The sequence below is a fragment of the Centroberyx gerrardi genome, chromosome 17 (assembly GCF_048128805.1).
Source record: "Centroberyx gerrardi isolate f3 chromosome 17, fCenGer3.hap1.cur.20231027, whole genome shotgun sequence".
Taxonomy (NCBI): Eukaryota; Metazoa; Chordata; class Actinopteri; order Beryciformes; family Berycidae; genus Centroberyx; species Centroberyx gerrardi.
The window spans coordinates 12,545,962-12,566,821 of NC_136013.1; the positions used below are offsets into that span (position 1 = coordinate 12,545,962).

The 20,860-nt window shown below is 40.8% G+C and overlaps 1 protein-coding gene and 1 pseudogene across 1 annotated transcript; one reads left to right on the forward strand and one right to left on the reverse strand.

The window, feature by feature from the left end:
- LOC139909904 (gamma-aminobutyric acid receptor subunit rho-1-like) lies at positions 1–11,475 on the forward strand (annotated as a pseudogene).
- Positions 11,476–12,976: 1,501 nt separating this feature from the next.
- Positions 12,977–18,997, reverse strand: LOC139909900 (peptidase M20 domain-containing protein 2-like). Its single transcript, XM_078289672.1, has 7 exons — positions 18,605–18,997; positions 15,565–15,713; positions 15,247–15,389; positions 14,533–14,687; positions 13,852–13,978; positions 13,378–13,485; positions 12,977–13,177 (listed from the first exon to the last, which is right to left on the reverse strand). Exons 1-7 carry the CDS (start codon positions 18,995–18,997, stop codon positions 13,035–13,037), a joined length of 1,218 nt encoding a protein of 405 aa, XP_078145798.1. The 3' UTR covers positions 12,977–13,034.
- Between the last annotated feature and the right edge of the window lie 1,863 nt (positions 18,998–20,860).

Consider the following 20,860-nt stretch of genomic DNA (forward strand, 5'->3'; position numbering starts at 1 on the left):
ATGTGAGCCATGCAGGTGGATGCTGTCCTCGCGCTGTGCTGTGTTTGGCTCGCGGCCGCAGCTGGGAAGCTGGCCCAGCCGCGGGGTCATAAGCTGGAGACCTACAAACAGAGCAGGTAATGTCACACAGGAGTCATGCATGTGCAAAATGTCAGAGATGATATACTGACTCTGTAGGATCGCGTTTTTTTTTTATTTTTTTTTTTTATCCATGACAGTTGCTTAAATCGCCGTTTTGGTGCAAATCTGTGTCTGTGTTGTGCAAAGGTATTTCCCCGTGAAGATGTCGTTAGGTTCTTATTGATGTTTCTAGGTTTACACGATGTTGTCCGCTGTTTCCCGTGTCACCTGCGCTGCTCCCTCCCCCTCTGAAATCAGACTTATTCAGACAGCAGATTGGAGAGCAGAGAGAGAGGGAGACCTAAATCCCCACATCTATTTATGTACTATTTGGTGAATGCTGTGTTCTCTTGTCCCATAACTGCTGTAGGCCAGTGGATGGATGTGCTTTGTTTTTTTTGCCGCTGGCAGCAGTTGTAGTCAATGTCATTTTGTGGTGTTTATTTAGGCTAATTGCTTCCTTGTTAATACTTCATTGGATTAAATTTTTAGCCCGCGCTGAACTAGATCTGTGAATAATTAAAGCATCCTCAATTCGAAACAATATTGATTAAGTTTGCCTAAACATAAGAAGCAATTAGGACAGAAAGTAGGCTATTGCAGAGGTTTGTATTAGAATGTAAAATGTTATTTCTTCTATTTCTTAAATCTGCCTTTTTGTTCAAAGAGCAGGGTTTGTGCTGAAACACCAGCAGTATGAAGAGGTGCAGCCTGACACATGGAATCCATGTTGGCCCATTGTAGAAGAAGTATTACATTTCATTTAAAAAAAAAAAAAGTTTTTAATTCAAGTTGAAAAAAACTGTTGGCATTTTAGTATTGACTCTCATTAGACTTGTTGAATTGATTCAGTTAACCTTGCAGCACATATGAATTAAGCCAGAAACTAGGCTACTGTATTGGATTGGACTGTCAGAGATCAATTAATTCTTGTATTATTTCAGCATAATAATCAACACTATACCAGTGTTTCTATAAATCCACACCCATCAGAGTTAATTTAACACTTAGATAGTTCTATGAGTGGACAATCAACACTTGTCAACACCAAATAATTGTCAGCGAAAAATTTAAACATATTCACACAAACTTGTGCAGTGTAAGTGGTGTAATGTTATCTGATTCATGAAGAATAAGGAGGAAATACAGATTTTCAGACAAACGTCTCCCATAAATTACCTATAAACAACCAATATAGCTCGGACTCCTTTTCCATCATGTCCTGGTCAAAATCCACACAAAATGGTTTTGTGTTATATGAACCTAAATGCAGATTTCGACTGTAGCCTAGTCCCCAAAGTGGGAAACTGTCTTTGCATTAATCCCTGGTGGAGATGATAAGGTTTTCCCATGCAGCGCTGCATGCCTTTAACACAGCTATCAGCTTTGAGTGATTTGCATCCACTTAATGTATTCCACAAACCCTTTCATATCATAATCCTTCCTTTAGATACAGTATCACTTTCATGCTAAAACTGCAGTTATTTATAGATTAGAGGAAAACGTCAAATAGCAGTCTGTTCACTATTAAGATCCTCATCTATTTGGATAAAATAAATGTTTGTGACAGAATGTGCCAGTGCTGCTTCCTACAGACAACAGCACAAACTGTCAGAATGCATTACAGCATAAATCTGATTTATTCGAGGGATAATTGTGCTAAACAATATAAGGATAAAGCATTCTTTCAGATCTAAAGAATCCTCCATGAAATCACAGTCATTTTAAAGTGATAATCTCAGCCCTAAGGTGATTAAGATGATCATTAACTGTAAGAAGAGTGGGATCTAAATCAACTGTGGAAATCTGTGGAGGGCAGAAAGCACTAGTGGTTCAACGCTGCGCTTCACATCTTTATACGCCTTAATATAGAGCGTCTTCTTATTACCGTCTTGGCATCAAATCTGTGTGACACGTTTTTCATCTGGTTTAGAGTCATCTCACATCAGACAGTCCTCCATCTGCCGTATATTCTGGGAATACAAATCAAATCTAAAACTCCTTTTCTCTAAGTGAAAAACTCGTATATTCATGCGACAGCCTTACTCTTTCCCCGAGTCCCATTTCTCTAGTCCTCCTCTCAGTGTGAAATTGCAATCTTCTTCCTAGCTGCAGTGAAAGCCTCTGGATGCTGTTGGCGTGGGTTGAGGATGAGTTTTCACCATATTACTTCACTCTTTGCCTTGAGGAGAGGAGAATCTGTGTATTCTCATCAACATGAGAATATGTACATGTCTAAAAGGAAATTCCTCATGTAACTGGGCTGTTACTGTGGCCATACCTAGAGTTCAACTCATTGGTTCTCAATTTGGAGGCTGAGACCCTTCAGGGGGTCCTAAAATAATTTTGGGGGGTCAGGCAGGAAAAAAAAAATATATATACTATACAAATTCATGATTATGCCTATTTTTTCTGATTTTTCTCTTATTTTTTCTTGTGAAATACTGTAGTCTGCACTAGAAACTCTGTTCATGCTACTTTTATTAATAACAGTTCAGTTTAATGTGAATCTTCATCAGATTAACACAGTATATAGTATACTGTTTATATCAGTATATATAATACGGGAGTGTGAGAAGTCTAAATGATTTTAAGTTGATGGAGATCTGATTGAAACATCGTTAATAAACAATGTATACATTCAATTCCTAGTCTGCAGGCTTTATTCTTCTACTGGCCATTTAAAGCAGAAGACTAGAAAACACTTTGTGCTTTGTGTAAATTCAAAGCGGGTCATTGTCCCATGGGTGCATATACGTTAAAGTGCCTGGGACGACCCCTGCAGGAATCCAGCCCATTAACTTTTAATGGTGTCCATCCTCTGATCTATACTGGCCGGGAGCATGGGGGTGAGCTGCAGAGCAGAGGCAGAGGCAGAGAGAGCGATGTACAGACAGGCAGTCTGTTGTGTGGCGTAGGCAGGCAGTGAGGGGATTGGAGAGGCATTTCTGCCAAGAGGATTAGGAACCAGCTGCTGGATGGACAGAGAGGAGTAGCACCCATCGCCCATCAGAACACTGCAGTTAGCACCCAGCAAAAGCCCCTTCTTTCTTTCTCATTTGCTCTTGCCGTGTTTGTGTTTTTCCTCTGTTTTTGTGCCAAGCCCCCATTTCTCTCTGTGTCTCTGGTATTTCCTCAATGCATGTCTGTAGTGGTTGTTACAGGGATGTGGCCCTGTCTGTCACAGCATGCTCTACTCTATTAATCCATTTTAGGGTTTTTGGAATTCATCTTTTTTTTTTTTTTTTCTACTCGTGGCCTGGAAAATGTAGTCTAAAAGACAAGTGTACAGATGTAACCCTCTTGAACACTGACACCAGAGAATGGCTGGCTTCCTCCAAATTGGATGTGTTGGGAAAATGCCCTTCTGCCCTTTGTGTGATTTGTGGATAAAATGTGTGTGATGTAACCGGATGTATTAGATCTCCTTAGAAAGTGAGTAGTGTAAAAAAAAAAAAAAATAGGCAAAATTGTTGTTGCTAGGCTGAACTCCTATTGTTTTACATTGTGATCATGTGAACAGTATTGCGCATAATATGTTGATGTTTTAAAAATGAGATATCCACCATTTGAAAAAGCTTTTAGAGAGAAGATAGAATGACCTGTGTTTTTGTTTAATTCTTAACTAAGGAATTTCAAGCATTTTTTGGGGGGCCTTTTGGAATAAAAATATTCATTCAACAGTTCATTTAATGAACAGTGAAATCTCAAAATTTTATAATTTGTATAATCTTGTGCTATATGCCGCATGTGTGACGATTCCCTTGAGTCTTTTATAAATCAATCTGGTATTTGATTATCAGGTCGAGAAGAGAAACCTTCAGACTGGAGGGGGTCGGAGGTCAGAAATCTGGAAGGTCAGTTTTAAAAATCTTTTACTAATATGAAAAAGAACATTTTTTATTCATGAATTTAATACTTTTACTGATTTCATTTGACATGAGAAACAATTTATTACATATCCTGGAAGGGTAACTGTTACAACTTCTCTTTCTCTTTTCCACAGCCCCATTTTTAAACGAAGTCCAGACATGACAAAATCTCCAATGACGAAATCCGAGCAGCTTCTAAGAATAGACGACCATGATTTCACCATGAGACCAGCGTTTGGAGGTTAGAAAACTAGCGCTTCCCATTTCCCGGTGCATGTTACTGTTGGTTTAGGTATTTTTTAGTGGAAGTGTTTTGTTGTTAGTTCACACAAGCTGTGTTCATCATGGCAACTTAAGCGGGGTTGCTGCAGAGACGGCTTGGTCGGTCATCAAGGCCAGCCGGATAAGATCTGTCCAGCGGTTATTGGTTTGGGGCAAACAGTCCTATAAGCTCTTGGAAACCTTAATGATGCAATCCACACAAGCTGTGCCAGAATTTCCCCTTCTAGCAGGCAGAGCTGCATTCTTAATATCACGAGTTTGAATACAGTCCTTTTGCATCAATGTATATATTAAAGGGATTTGATGTCAGTTTTTTGAACTGTAGGATTATACCCAGAAAAACAGGCTTTTGTTTTACTGTAGTAGAGGATAGTAATGGAATATTATTTCTTTTGTAATCTTTTTAGCTCTCTTTATCTCTTTATTCATCCTGTGAGCCAAATAACCATGTAGCACACGCACGAGAGCCGAGCGAAGCTAGAAAAACCTGCCGTGAGGGCAGTCGCATTCATGATAGGAGAGAGAAACACAAGCTGTTTTTTTTTTTTTATCTGACCACAACCAGTTTTAATCATACTAGAGTCTGTTAGTATGGCTGTGAAAAACACAGTGAAAGAGCCTTTTGCTGTGTCAGATTTAGACCATCAAGTGCCTCTCAGCTGGAAGTAAAAAGGAGAGCTGGATGTCATCCACCGCGGCATCAACTTTGATCCATTGTGACCCAATTGTGTTTGTGTACTACTAGAGGATGATGCAGAGTAGAAAGGCTGAAATAGGTCAAAAGTAGAATCCCGGCCAAACCGGCACAGTCATGGCACAAGCAATGCTCCAAATCTGGGTGACACATTGTTCTTTTGTAAACACGATTTCACAAAAAGGTAATGGGAAATAGGAAATAGGAAATAGGAAATAGTCTCTCTACTGGTTCTACCTTTTGCCGTATCCATAATGAAACAATAATACCTTGAGGGGAAATTCAGTGAGTGCAGAAAAATCACATTTCTGCATTTGTTATGCCTTGCTGTGCTTTCAGGGCCTCCAATTCCAGTGGGCGTAGATGTTCAGGTGGAAAGTCTTGACACCATTTCAGAGGTGGATATGGTAAGCATTTCAATTATCGCTCATCTTTGGAAAATAAATCACACTCTGTTACAGTTTGAGACAAGAGTAGACATAGCTTTTAAAAGGATGTGCTATACTTCAGAAATCACTCCCAGATGCAACACTCTCACACTCTTTTATCTCATTTTTCCTCCTGCGCAGGACTTCACCATGACGCTGTACCTGCGTCACTACTGGAAGGACGAGCGGCTGGCGTTCCCCAGCACCAACAACCAGAGCATGACCTTCGACAGCCGCCTAGTGAAGAAGATCTGGGTGCCTGACATGTTCTTCGTCCACTCCAAGAGGTCTTTCATCCACGACACCACCACAGACAACGTCATGCTGCGGGTCTATCCCGACGGCAACGTGCTCTACAGTCTCAGGTAGAACACTGATCGTTTTGTCTTTGTTGTTCTTTAGTCAGACAGTAAGCACTGACTCACTCCACTGCAGTAGAAACAGTCTTGTTTTGTGGAACAATTTAACCCCCAGGTTTTAATAATCCTGAAGAAATTCTCCAAAAGATTCTTTAATAATTTTCAGAAAAGACATTTAAGAGCCAATGCAGAGTTTGAAAAGCAGGTGTTTACTTCAAAATTGCCTCAGATGAATATAATCAAGGTTTTTTTGTGCTTTATCACTAAAAAATGTCTTAAAAGGAATGCAGATGAAATGTCAATCAACAAGGATTTTATTTCACCCTTACTGTACAATATTTTCGATAATGTCAAATTGATTTTAGATTAGAGTAGAAAGCTTTGTCCAATAGAGATGTCTGGCTTTGAAAAATCTGGCTTTGCCAAAATCAACAACAAGGACAGCACTAAAAGCAAATAAAGCATGTGGCAAAAACATACAGGAGCACCGTCTGATAGAGAAGTTAGCGTTGTCACTTTGCTGAGAAACAGGTGCATGTGTGAATGTAAATGTCTGTGATAGAGTCCTTGATTAAATCAACCGAGTCAGAAATTTTAGCAAAAATCAGTCAAAACACCACATCCAGCAACTTAATACACACACACCACTCCAGTTCAGTCCCTATTCACACCATTTGTTTTATTTTTGGTCAAAGTAACCTAATTAGAAATTTTAAAGTACTTACATCGGTGGGCTGAATAACAGTTTATATTGTTCTTAGTGTCTCTGCTGTTCTTCCTACAGAGTCACTGTCACAGCCATGTGCAACATGGACCTGAGCCGATTCCCTCTAGATACACAAACCTGTTCACTGGAGATAGAGAGCTGTGAGTAGATTTATCAAAGTGTGAACAAATATTTACTACATTTCAACAATACACACATTTAATGGCCTTTTTGTGTTGTTATTTTTGTCTTTTCTGTCTTTTTGTACACATTAACATACACTCTTTCCAGTTATAAACTTTACTACAGTCTCAGTCACAAAAATAAATCCACTGCTGATGTAGAGCAACACAATCTGCTCTGATTTGTTTTAGTGCAGATTAACTTGTTCACCTGAATGTTTTCCCTCCAGATGCGTACACAGACGATGACCTGATGCTGTACTGGAAGAAAGGCAATGAGTCCTTGAACACCGACGACAGGATCTCTCTGTCCCAGTTCCTCATCCAGAAGTTTCACACCACAACCAAGCTGGCTTTCTACAGCAGCACAGGTAATCCATAATACATGGACACTGGCACAGTTAATAGGCACAGTACACTGAATAGATCATGCAAATGGACCAGATGTGTTGCACACTAGATTACAGTTGAGGTTGTGATTTTCCTCTGTGTCTTTCCCTGCCAAAATGGCTGTAAACCTCTGCTTTCTACACTCTTCAAGTGTTTTGGTAGGCAATATTAAACATCTGACCTTCTCTCTGTAATACTGGCGATCTTTCTCCTTCCTAGGCTGGTACAATCGTTTGTACATCCACTTCACCCTGCGGCGCCACATCTTCTTCTTCCTGCTGCAGACCTACTTCCCTGCGACTCTGATGGTCATGCTGTCCTGGGTTTCCTTCTGGATCGACCGCCGGGCCGTCCCGGCCAGGGTTCCTCTAGGTAGAGGAGACTCTCCCTGTCAGAAGAAACCTACTGTAGCGCTGTCATAAGATGTTGAAACCAAGCCCAGATCCAGTTTGAGAAATTATGACATATTCATAAAATGTATGAAAAGGGGAATCAGAATCAGTTTTATTGGCCAAGTACGTTTACACATACAAGGAATTCATCTTAGTAATAATAGAATAGAATACTTTATTATCCCAAAGGGAAATTTGTTTTGGGATAGTAGGCATTAGCATACACATATGTATACAACATGATACAAAGGATCAAGACATGGACATTCAAGACATGACATGTAAAGTAGTTATGAGTCCTTGAGAAAGTTGATGCTGGTTGGGACAAAAAGTTGGATTGCATAAAGTTGACACAAAAGTAGTAGAAGTAAAGGAATAGGTTTCTTAACGAGGTAGCATCAGTAGTATACAGAAAACTAAAAAGCAGGGTGGTGTAGTGAGTCAGGAGTCTGCTCTTCAGATGGAGGATCTGGGTTGCAGCCCCCGTGTCAGTGAGCGTTCAGTGTTTGTAACTTAGTGTAACCTCGGTGAGGTTTGATTTAAGCTCATCTTGGGCTTTTTACCTCACCTGCACATGTATGTTCTTTCCCTTTCTTTCTTTGGTAATTCTCGTAATGTATTTTTTATTTGTTTCTTTAATATGTGCAACTAAACTAAACTAAACTAAACTAAATGAAACCAGCTGGACGGGTGCTGTTCTGTAACTGAGCCTGACCTCTGACCTTCCTGCAGCGGTGGGACAGCAAAAAGGGAATTTCCCTAAAAGGATCAATAAAGTATCATAATAACAAAACAAACAAACAAATGAATAAATACATGTATTCCGCAATAGTAAGATTAAAAAATGAAATCAGCCCATACTAGTTTTTTGAAATGCCTTTTTATGGTTTTGTCTATGCAACACTGACGATAACACAGTAGAGACAAGGGCTGGAGTCTCTAAAGTGTGTGTGTGTCCTCTGCTCCAGGCATCACCACAGTGCTGACCATGTCCACCATCATCACGGGGGTCAACGCCTCCATGCCGCGCGTCTCCTACATCAAGGCAGTGGACATCTACCTCTGGGTCAGTTTTGTGTTCGTCTTCCTGTCGGTGATAGAGTACGCGGCGGTCAACTACCTCTCCACCGTGCAGGAGAGGAAAGAGAGGAAACTGAGGGAGAGAGTAAGTGTTTCTGAATGTGATTTTCCTCAGTGCCTATTCATTACCTGCAGTTAAAAAAAACAACACTTAACTTGTAACATGTGGATCTTTTTTGCCTGCTGTGCTGTTAATGAATCACCATGACAGTTTAGATTGTTCACTCACTAACTGGAAATTTTCGCATTTCCAAACCAGTGTAATGATCTCTTGCAGTAGTTTATACAGCCTGAGGTAATGCCTTACATCAGGCTCAATCAGAATTGAAACTATTCAATATACTGACCATCATATAATAAGATAATACAGCTAATAGTGCTTTTTATAGCACTTAACAAAGTAACAATGTGTTTAGAAAGCAAATACAACATAAACAATGAAAAAAAAATTATGTATTATCATTATAGGAAGACTGAAACTAGTGATGCACTGATGTCTCCTTCCAACTCAAAAGATACAAAAAACAAGAGAAATAAAATTCATTAACTAAATGAAAGTTTACAAAAATGTATTTTCAATAGAGACATAAAAGATATTTATATCTTCAGCCAAGATATTCCAAAGGCGAGGAGCCACATGACCTTTAGTCTTAATCTAGACTTTTAACAGTAAATACAGCTGTATTCTTGCCAAAAGCCTGTTCATCCAACAAGGAATGAATGTTCGCTGCACACTCACAGATCACTGATCTGTTTTTATTTGTAACTTATGCAAGTAAAACTAATTAAGCAAAGGCCGCTCTTATGTTTTTACCTGCATAAATTCGGAATAAAAACAGATCAGTTATGTGAATAAGTCGGTCTGAGCGTGCAAACACTTCCTTGCTTTTTAATGTGTTTTTTTCCTGCATTTGACCAGCACCTCACAGACTTGGAGCTGTGCAGAGGACATCATGTCCTTACTTTACACTTCTTCACTTAGAAGCTGTTTGGAGGCTGATGTTGGTGTATGATGGTGTTGATGTATGGTCTCTTTGTTTTAGTTCTTGTTAAAATTCTAGTTGCTGTAATAGTTGCAAATGAGAAACAGATTTTCAATTAAGGCGAGAATACAGAGACTCATGACAGCCAAGAAAAGATGAAATAGAAGCATGAATAAATAAATCTCTAAATCAGAAAAGGACAAGAATGACCTAATTTCCCAAAAAATTTCCAAACTGGTAGAAACTAGAATAAATCATTTATGTATATTTCTAGTAAACAGAAAAATATTTTTTCTAAATTGGCTCACTTGCAGCTGCTCGCAGGCTATGGCAATTTATTTTTGAGTCTACAGCTTGTGTACTATACTGCTGTTGTTCCCCGATTCTTCATCTGCCAAATGTTGTGGCATATGGAGCCAAATTGCTCACATATCCTAAGGAGCATTTCCAGCACAAACATCCTTCTGTAAATGTTTCATGCCAAAGTTATTTAAAGGCCCAGAGCGTTGTAACAAAAGTAATAAACATTAGACTTTAGAGCACAAACTAATGCGCATATTGGTATTCTCATTTCAGTTTTTTGAAAGTTTCAGTTAGGGATGGGACAATATATATCGAAATTCAATATATCGCGATACAAAAATGTGACAATAGGTATCGTGGGGCAGAAAAATTAATCACAATATTAGCTACATTTTATTCTGCTGTAGAAATCACAAAAGAGACGGCTTGCCCATCAAAATTTCACAAGCTCTCCATCCAAATTATATTATTTGCACTTTGTAATGTAATTAAATTGTTGTTTACATTCTAGCAAGACCATGCCATTGCTAGAGAGATTTGTGGCTCAGAAATAACCATAATTCTGCAGTCATACTTTGTTGTCATTGAACTTTTACTTATAACATCGTATCGCGGTTGTATTGAATCGTGAACCCCATATCATGTATCGAATCTTATCATGAGATAAGCAGATCGCCACATCCCTAGTTTCAGTTTGTTTTTTGAATGAACAGGAATTATTCTTGAATCGACCTGTCAATTTCAAAGTAATTTGTGGCTTTTATTTCTCTTCGCTCAGCTGCCGTGTACATGCGGCATTGGCAACCCCGACGAGATGATGATCGACCCCCAGATCACGGGCTACGGGTCCATGGACGTCAACACCACGGGGAATTACGGGATGCCGGAGAACGGCGGCCGCCAGGAGAGGATGCTGGCCCAGGTGGCGCTGAACGACCCCCAGATCACCGGCCAGGTGAAGCCGTCCCGGGGCTACGTGAACATTTGGATAGACACCCACGCCATAGACAAGTACTCCCGGGTCGTCTTCCCCGGAGCGTACGTCCTCTTTAATATCATCTACTGGTCCATCTACTCATAACACCCGGAGCCGAGAGCGCGTCGTCTTCGAGAGCGAGCCACGGCGGGACTCCAGTAGCTCGGTTCCCATGTGGAGAGCAAGAGGGATGACATTGCCCATGATGCTTTTCACCGAGGACGCAGAGACAGAGGAAACTGCTCCTATAAGATGCATGGGGACCATTGCCTTCTTGACCCAGCCACTTAAAACTGACCAGATTAAAAATGATCTGTGATAATGTGCTCAAGAAAACAGGTGTCGTCGTCTTTGGTTTTCTCACTCCGGCAAATCATGTTAGAAGTATCGCGCTGCTGATGGAAAGACATTTGGATTTTGTTGCTGCCTGGTGTCTAACTGCACAAAGAGGCGAACACACACACAGACTTGTGCTCATGTGCAGCGTGACTCAGCTGTTTTCAGTTCTCGATGCAGTGATTCTCAACACATACGCGTTTGGCTTTATGTTCAGCGGTCTACAACAACAACACTGTGAAAAGAAACGCTGTACATCACCTTTCCTGGAGGTGCGGATCTCGGACATTGCCAATGTATAGATAGAAACCCCCTTTCCACTCCATATGAACTAGTTGTAGCCTTGACAATCCGTGACCCACTAAAAGTCTCAACACCTGATAGTCAGGTAACGCTTTATCTTGAAGTTTCCTTTTTCTTTTATGGTACTGTAGTATGATTCAGTAGATGTTATAAATTTTCTTGTGATCTTTGTATCAATGCAATTATTTTGCTGTCAAGCTGCTGTATCACATTTGCGTGATATGACAAAGTTTAGTAAACAAGAAAAATACAAATGTAAAAAGAAGATATATGTTTAGGAAACCCCAAAATATTAATTAACTATTTTTTTTCTTTTTAATGTCCATATTTCTTTTTTATACAGCTGAAGCTTCATCTCCTCTGTTTGGTGTTGTGAGGCTTTGAGGTTCACTATTACCTATTAGTTGCTAGTTTTATTATGTCTTTTTTTTTTTTTTAGCTTAATACAATAAGAACATCTGGCAGATTGCCTTTCACAAAGGATGTACACTAAAAATATCTTTTGGCGGTTTATATGACAATTTAACTACAAATACAGTTAAATAACTAAACTCTGGAAAGATGTTATATGGGGAAAGATGTTTAATAAATGTGATGTTTTCTGAAAATGAGACATTTATTTGAGCTGACCATAAGTGCAGAACACTGCAATTAAATGAAGCAAGAGAACCACAATACTACACTATACTCTCTGCAGGTAACACATTTATTTAGTGCAAATGGAAATGGATTGAAATGCATTGAACTGAACCTTGATTTTATACGCAAGAATCAATTAAAACCAAGTTAACAAAAAGAAGCTGCGACTACAGATTCAGACTGTGTCGCTTGAACAAAAACTGTGATTTATAGGAACAGTAAAAGACAACATTCAATAAACATTTAACTGGTATGTGATGCAGACCTGGCTATAACAAGTGTTTGTGCAAAGTTTCAATACAATGTGCAGGGCAGTGGAAGAGTGGCTTGTTGGGGAGTTGAGTAGAGAACAGTTGTCAGAAAAAACGTTTGATATAAAAAAAAAAAATCTTTCAGCGATTTCTTACAGGGCAAAGTGTGAAATAGCCTAAATCATTTCTGGTTTTGTTTTTATCCAATTATCCAATGTTCCAAGGGCATGGTGCCAATTCAAACTTTGTGCACCATCGTCCTAAACAGAACTTAATTAGGCAGTGCCTCAGCAGAAAGACATGAAAAGGATAAAGAAGTGTCCACAAATATCCATGGCCTGATTCTTTGGGCCCTATATGAATATTCAGTAATGGAAGCTATAGAGCAACACCACTGCCTTGCAGCCATTTCTCCTCCTGTTCCAGTTGGCCAGGGTGAAGTCTCATTTGCATCAGCAGATCAGAGATAAGGCAATCAAATATTGCATATATGATTTAGTAGACATACACTGAATGTGCAAAATATTAGAAGCATCATCTCAATCCGTCTCTAACTTCTCTGCTTCTCTCTTTCTTTGTGATTGGTGTAGATTTAATGAGGGAAATCAATAAGGGATAATGGCTTTTACCTGGATTCACCTCATCAAGTGTATTTCATGAAAAATAAGTGTCCCCAATATTTTGTACGTTGTGTATTTAGCGTTTAGGAAGCTATAGAGCCCTATCGCTGCCTCTCAGTCACTTCTCCTCCTGTTCCAGTTTGGCCCGGGCGAAGTCTTCTCTCACTTGCCTCAGCAGATCGGGGCAGCACAGCACATCCACAGCTGTCATAGCGAGGGCTTTGGCTGTCCTCAGGGTGCACAACTGGGCCTCTTCCGCTCCTGGCAGAGGAAAGGGAGCGGAGGAGGAAAAATAAAAGCATGGGTGAGCGCGAACGAAAGAAACAAGCCCAGTGAACCGAGAAGAAGAAGAAGAAGAAGAAGAAGAAGAGATGGCTGGAAATGTCTGTCAGGTGATCACGCTGCAGTTAAATTTTTATTACAAGAAGACATCTGTTCCCAAAAGACCCGCGCTCTTGTACCTGCTGCTTCGGTGTATTCCTCGGTGTGGTTCACTGCGTCGGAGCAGATGTAGAAGAAAGGGTGGATGCCAGGGACTACGAGCGATACGTTGCCGAAGTCAGTGGAGCCTGCAAAGATAATAATAATACATTCACTGTGCGAGTGATTCTCTGTTGATCCAGATGACAGAATGCAGCCTGTAAAGATGGCTACATTAACTGTTCTGCTGTTACTTAACACTTTGTCTCTTACGATATTGAGTGTTCATGACATTTCTGCTTCACTGGCCAGTACACAGAAAAGATATAAAGAGGCAGGGGTGAGAGAGAGGCAGGGGTGAGAGAGAGAGAGAGAGAGAGAGAGAGAGAGAGAGAGAGAGAGAGAGAGAGAGAGAGAGAGAGAGAGAGAGAGAGAGAGAGAGAGAGAGAGAGAGAGGAAAGAGAGAGACCCAGGTGGTTTGCATGTTAAAGACAGAATTTGTATTTTTCACCCACCAGAGAAGTTATTTGACTCCTCTTGAAACTGAATCCCTAAAGCCTTTCCGTTATTCTCGTACAGGTTTGCCAGTGTGGCATTAGGAAGAATGTTAGAGTAGGCGTGGCTTGAGGAGGTTATCTCCACCTAAAGATGAAATCAATCAATCAATAGATCAATCAATCTATCAATCTTTAGTGTCCCACCAGGGGAAAGGTTAGCAGCCACGGTTAGAAAAAATACAAGCAAGCCTACAGTCATACACTAAAATGTGAGGTACACATCAGGTTAAGAGATCACAATTACATATAAAATATATTACAAAGTGCTTAAGTGTTAAAAATGATCAGAGTTTACAACCAGCCACCCATATACTGTAATACTGCTGCTTCATATAAGTGTTAAGCCTGTTGGTAGCAATGGAATAAATGAAGTCCTAGCTCTCTGTGTTTTAAATGCAGGCAAAGCAGGTAATGGTGAATAATGTAACAGCAGCACAGCTGTCGGGCATAATGAATATGTTAAGAAGGACGATCCTGAATAACAGGAGAGTCAACTCCAATGTTGTATTTCTTTGCCGTGTCATCACTCTTTTTTGTTTTTTTTACCATGTTTACTTTGACTGTTAATCTGGACATCAGGGAGTCACTGAGCGGAAAAGCGGAACGGAAGACATTATCGCTATTTTTAGGCAAGCTTACTTGGCAACCAGTTGCCGCAGCAGCTGCCCGGAAGCAAGCCTCAGCTTTGGCCTTCAGGTCGCAAAGATCCTTAAACAGCGGCGTGCGCAGGTAGAACTCCAGCTCGGTGTAGGAGGGGATGATGTTGGGCTTCACCCCGCCGTGTTTGATGATGCCTGTCGTGAAGAAAAGAGAGAGAGAACGCACAAGATGGAGGATAAGAACGGCTGCTGGAAAAGTGTTATGATGGAAGGAAGGGAGTAGGGATTCATCCATACCACTTTCTCACAAGTACTATTGCAAGTACCTGTCTGACCCATTACCTTTACTACACAATACATGTAAATGTAAACCACTAATTTGGAATCAGTGGGCAAAAATGAGTGTTATCATTTTGTCTCCATTGGAGAGATCAAACATTATTCTACATGTGAAAAGGTGAGACATTTGTTTTGCTTTGATTTCTGGAAACCTTTGATACTACTGATGATAATGCATTCCTATTGAAGCCTTATGTTTTACAGCAGGTGGTATGGGGCGGTGTTATTTCACAATAATATAAAGAAAACACAGGGGCAAAAATGTGAAATGACTATCAGATAGTCATTCTTAAGAGCTGCTCTCGTTTCAAGTGACAATTTTTCCAATGACAACAGCTACAAAATGAAGCTAAATGTAGTGTCATCCCAACTTGTAAAGCTCCACTTCTTCTGCCTGTTCCTCCTCTGTCCTCACCATGGAGTCTCCAGTCTGGTTTGAGCTGCTGCCTGAGGGCAGAGAGGTTGTTGTAGGCCAGCACTGCAGCATCCAGAGCATTCACTCCCTCCCAAGGGTATGCAGATGCGTGAGATGCCTTCCCATGGTACTTCACTGTCACGCTGTGTAACATCAAAATAGAGGTTTAGGGGCCAAATCGAAATAATCACCTCAGCGATATGAGGAGGTTAGAGGACTCGTGGAGAAAGAGAGAAAAAGAGAAAAGGAGAAAAGAAAACATCAGTCAGGACATAGTCATAAATCCTCATCATGTGACACTGAGCAGCAGGAACTCACTCTGTGAGTGCGACACCGGGCAGGAATGGGACGTCCTGCTGAGCCGGGTGAGCCATGAAGACGAGGTCGATGTCGGCGAAGGCTCCCGCCACGAGCAGGTCGATCTTCCCTCCTCCATCCTCTTCTGCAGGAGTCCCCAGAACAGTGATCTGGCATGACAAGATTGAATTCAATTCAGCCATTAGATATATCTGGTCGATCACATAATTCAGTCATCCCATAGTGACTGACTGTTATAATGAGTATAATGAGAATACTTTTATCCTATACTGGAAAAAATACATTTTACATACATTTCAGAGGATGTTTAGATATGTTTCAAAATATACCAAAAATTGCCAAACTGTATTAGTACATGTACACTGAATGTGCAAAATATTGGGACATCTTCCTGATATTAAGTTTTGAGTTGAGTCTTGCACAATCTTCAACTGTCTCTCTCAACTGTCTCAAAACTTAAAAATCCTTCTCTAACTCGTCTGCTTCTCTTTATCTACATCTCCTCCTTTGTGATTGGTATAGATTTAAAGGAATAGTTCACCCAAAAATGAAAATTCTGTCATCATCTACTCACCCTCATGCCAAATGAAACACAGGTGAAATTGGTTAGTCCATATAACACACAGGGAGGTTGCCAGCACAACTTCGTAGCAGCCTTCTCCAAAACAACTGAAGTCAATGGGGACCGGTTCTTTAGAGTTCCAAAACAAAAACAGCCAAACAATCACACTGTGAATAGAAAGACCTATACACCATGATTTGTTGCAAGTCAATCAGCTGTAGTTAAGATTTGCACTAAATTATGGTGTAAATATACTGTAGGTCTTTTTGGAACTCTGAAGAACTGGTCTCCACTGACTTCAGTTGTTTTAGAGAAGGCTGCTATGGAGTTGTGCTGACAACCTCCCTGTGTGTTATATGGAGAAACTTCACTTGTGTTTCAGCTGGCATGAGGGTGAGTAGATCGTAACAGAATTTTCACTTTTGGGTGAACTATTCCTTTAATAAGGGAAATCAACATAATGGCGTTTACCTGGATTCATCTCATCAGTATAGGCTACTTGATGAAAAGACTAAGTGTCCCTAATATTTTGTACATTCAGTGTAGAATACATTCATTTGAAATATATTCTGGACACTGGAAATACATTTTCTGTATTAACTGTTGACAACACATATCTGCAACTACCAAAATAAGTTTTGGCCACTCAAAATATATTTCAAATCAATGTCATGTAGGCTACATGTACAAATAGGCTACATGTTTTGTATATTTTGAATCAAATCTTTGAAATATTGAGATATATGTGAAATTATTATTTATTTTTTTTCCATCACAGCAGTTTTCCAGTGCTAACAAATGTGATTTTTCAGTGAAATATATTTAACAAGTGTAGTCTGGAGAGTTGTCTGTCCACACAAAGAGTTGACATGGCGCTGGGGCGGCTGTTCAAAAATATCAAAAACTGAAGGGATTGACTCAAATATGCTATATATGCATTTTGGAAAGAATATTGCTCCCTGAAATTCATCATGCAGAATTTCAGAAAAAGAGTTGATTCTATCATCAAAAACATTACTAATCTGTAGCAAGGCCGGCGGTAGCTATGGGCAGGGGTGGGCTCAGCCCACCCAAAAATGCGTCTTGCCCACCCAATCAAAAGTTAAGAAAAAAATTTTTTTTTTCTTCAGCCAATGGAAAAAAAGCACAGAAAATACCAGTACCGTTTCTAACTTCTGATTGGGTGGGCAGCCTACAGCCCACTGCCCACCCCTCTCGTCGTGTTCAGGCACAAACAGACAGAGCTCTGAAGCAGACCCGTCCACTGCACAGAGTGTGGCCTATTCATACCAAATCAGGCGTTGCGGCACTTCCCGCAGGGTTGTGCGGGGGTGTGGGCGTGTTTATTTGTGCTTTAGAACGTAACCGCTGTGAAACAATCAGAAAATAACGTTTTATTTCTCTGACTCACCGGCTTTCTCGCTACCACCGCTCCCTCTCTTCATTCACTCTCTAGCTCGCTCGACCACCGCTGCTCGCTCGCTCTCTCTCTCTCTCTCTCTCTCTTTTGTTTTGTTTTAATTTTAGGGTACGTTAATCTGCTTTCAAAGTTGTTTTCTTTGTCACTTTTCTGTTTGAGTTTGAATAAGACCTTCTATTTTTGTAAATATTGGCTATGGTGAGAAGTCTGACTGGATTAGGTTTTAATTTTATTTGAGAACTAAGCTCAGGTGAAATTGCCAATACACACGCTGAAGAAGGGCGTCTTGCCCGAAACGTCCGTGTGGCAAATAAAGTCAATTTGGAGTGCTGTCCTAGTTTTCCTTTCTCATTAAGAACTAAGCTCATCCAATGAAAAGAAATGTTATGGAGTTGATTATGTTAAAATCTGGATGAAGGAATTTTTTTATTTTAGGGTAAATCAATCTGCCCTCCACTGACTCAAATCATAGGGTAGCAGCAAACTTAGAAATGCTGCTTCACTACCTCCCAATTTCCCTGCTTCAAATTGTTCTTTATAAATTAGAATAAAATAGAATACTACTTTATAAATCCCCATGGGGAAATTAATCTTCTGCGTTTAACCCATCCAAACACCCCATACACAAACACACAGCCATAAGCTGGAGAGGCCTGAGGGCACAATGGCAGGAGCTTGCATCTGATCTTGACTCTGACAATCCTCCGGTTGCCAGCTGTCATTTTACCAGATTTTTGTGCCATCTGGCCAGGGATTCGAACCGGCAACCTTCGGACTACTAGTCTGCTTCTCTAACCTCTGGGCTACCTACCGCCCAAGTTGCCCACCTATTATTTCTACCTGCCCACCCTACTAATATAGCAGGCTAAAACCGGCCCTGAATTCTGTAGCAAAGGTCTTTAAATGAATATACCCCATAGCTTTTGAACAGGCTTTGGGCTTTCAAATGGTGAATATCTCATTTTCAGTTCAACTTACTATGTTGTGTAACAGTATGTATTTTGGGATGGGATATGCTGCAGTGAAACACATTTTCAGCACCTGACCATTACCTTCACCCGGACAGGGAGCTCTGACTGCTCTCCTACAGCACCCTTCAGCCCCTGTGCAGCAGCAGCACCCACTTCAGCTATCAGGTTGTGCCCGCACGCGTGCCCGATACCCGGCAGGGCATCGTACTCGCACAGAAACCCCACATTCAAAACCCCGTCGCCCTCCCCGCCGCCAGCCGGACCCCATGTGGCCCGGAATGCGGTTGCCAGTTTGTAGTGGCTCTCGACTCTCCACGCCTCGTCCTCGGAGAAGAAGCGGACGAGTCTGTCATGAGCCCGTGTCTCCTGATAGGCGAGTTCAGGACAGCTCCATATGTCCCGGCTTAAACCGAACAGCTTGTCTTGGAGGCTGTCTATGCAGACTTGGACGGTGTTTTTCATTTGCTTTCGTTTCTCCATGCGGCTTGCTCGACCCGTCCCTTTGCGGATTTGCAGTCTGGAAACTAGTGGTGTTAAAATATATGGAGTTTAGACCCGCTGTTCTCCCAGGCTAAAATCATAAAAACATAGCACACTGCAAGAAGTGGTAGATAGGTACAAGTTCAGGAGGTAGCCTAGATCAAATAAATAAAATAATCTTCCGCTCCTTTCCCACTTGTATTGATTGGTTTCTGCTTATCTGGCCACACCCGTGCACTGTGATATTGGTTTATGGAAAGTAGAGCAGTAAAAGTCACTATCCCAGATGATTTTTTTTATGTCTACCCCTACTTCGTTCAGTGTTGTCAAAGATTGTATAGTGACAAGATATGCTCTCCTCCACAAATTTTCCCTCAAGCAAAGACGACATGGCCTAGCTAATGAGTTGCCATAGCAACCGAGCTGCTACAGAGCGGGAACAAGGTTGCTTTTTTTTTTTTTTTTTTTTTTGTTGCCTCAAACTGCTCATCACAAATATGTAAACTTTACCTATGGATTTTACTTTGAGCTTGTAATTTGGCCCAAATAAACCTGTGATGTTTTCAGTGACGATCTGTAACAGTGGGACATATTTAGCAACTTTTTTCAGTAGCTAATCAGGGGCGCAGCAACTACTGGGGTTTAAATCCAATTTAGCAATCATCAATTTCGTAAGAAATAAAGGTGTAATAATCACACCTCAGATTCCGGTTAGCATTTTTTTTTCCATTGATGGGGAACATGTTGATGACCAGAAAAAGGAGCAGAGTGAGAGCTCTTCATGTTTTACCTCCTCTTTGGTTTAGTACCAGGGTCTTTTTGGACGACACAGTGACAGAGCGCCATCTGCTGGCTGGGGTCACACTCAGTCTGACCTTTCTCTGTTTAGCAGACAAAAATCAGAACAACTACATGACACTGACACTGATTAAAAATTTGCCTAAATATTCAAAACAAGTCGATTTGATTCCAATCTTTATTTTCCTGTGTAGGACATTTGGATTGCAGACAGGGATAAAACAAAGCACACATAAAAGCAGATAACAAATCACCACATCATATACTTTGCAAAAGAACAAAAAAAGAAGAAACTGCTACTTGATAAGACCATGAGACATGCTGTTCCAACACCATTTAGTTTGTCAATATCATTCATAAACCTTTTATCAGCCCTATGTGATGAATAAGGGAGGTGAATGGGTGTGGGGGCTAAAATCCATTCCACATCACACTCTCTGCTGCCACACTAGAGGGACCCAGAGTGACACACTTTGTTAAACGAGTCCCACAGCATGTATAAATGCAATCATTGCAAAGGCTGGATATGTTGCTGTGGAAATGATTCATTCAAAACAGCATGCTACTCCTATTCATCTTTCACCTTGAATCAATTATGTGAATTATGAATGGATAAAAAAAGCTTCCCAGCAATAAAACATTTCCTCTGCAATTATCTAGAGGTTTCTTTTTCTTTTTTTTTTTTTTCCATAGCCAATCATGTGACAGCACTCATGCAGCAAACAAAGCTTTACCTTGGCGAGGATGAACTGAGCGAGCTGACCCAGAGGAACAAGCTCAATTAGTGCTAAATGAATAAAGACAAGGCTCCACAGCTGTCACATGCCCTGCTAGTGAGAGAGAGAGAGAGAGAGAGAGAGAGAGAGAGAGAGAGAGAGAGAGCAGGTGTACATGTGTGTGTTTTCTGTCTGTATTTGTGTTTGAGGTTAATTGGGGGTCGCTGTCAGTCACAGGGGGAGACGTGTTGAACAGCGCCCGGCAAGCTGACACCGACACTGCGTCCTGACACGGCCTGTCTGTCAGTCAGCTCACTTTACGCCCCGCTGGTGCCACTCTCTCCATTGT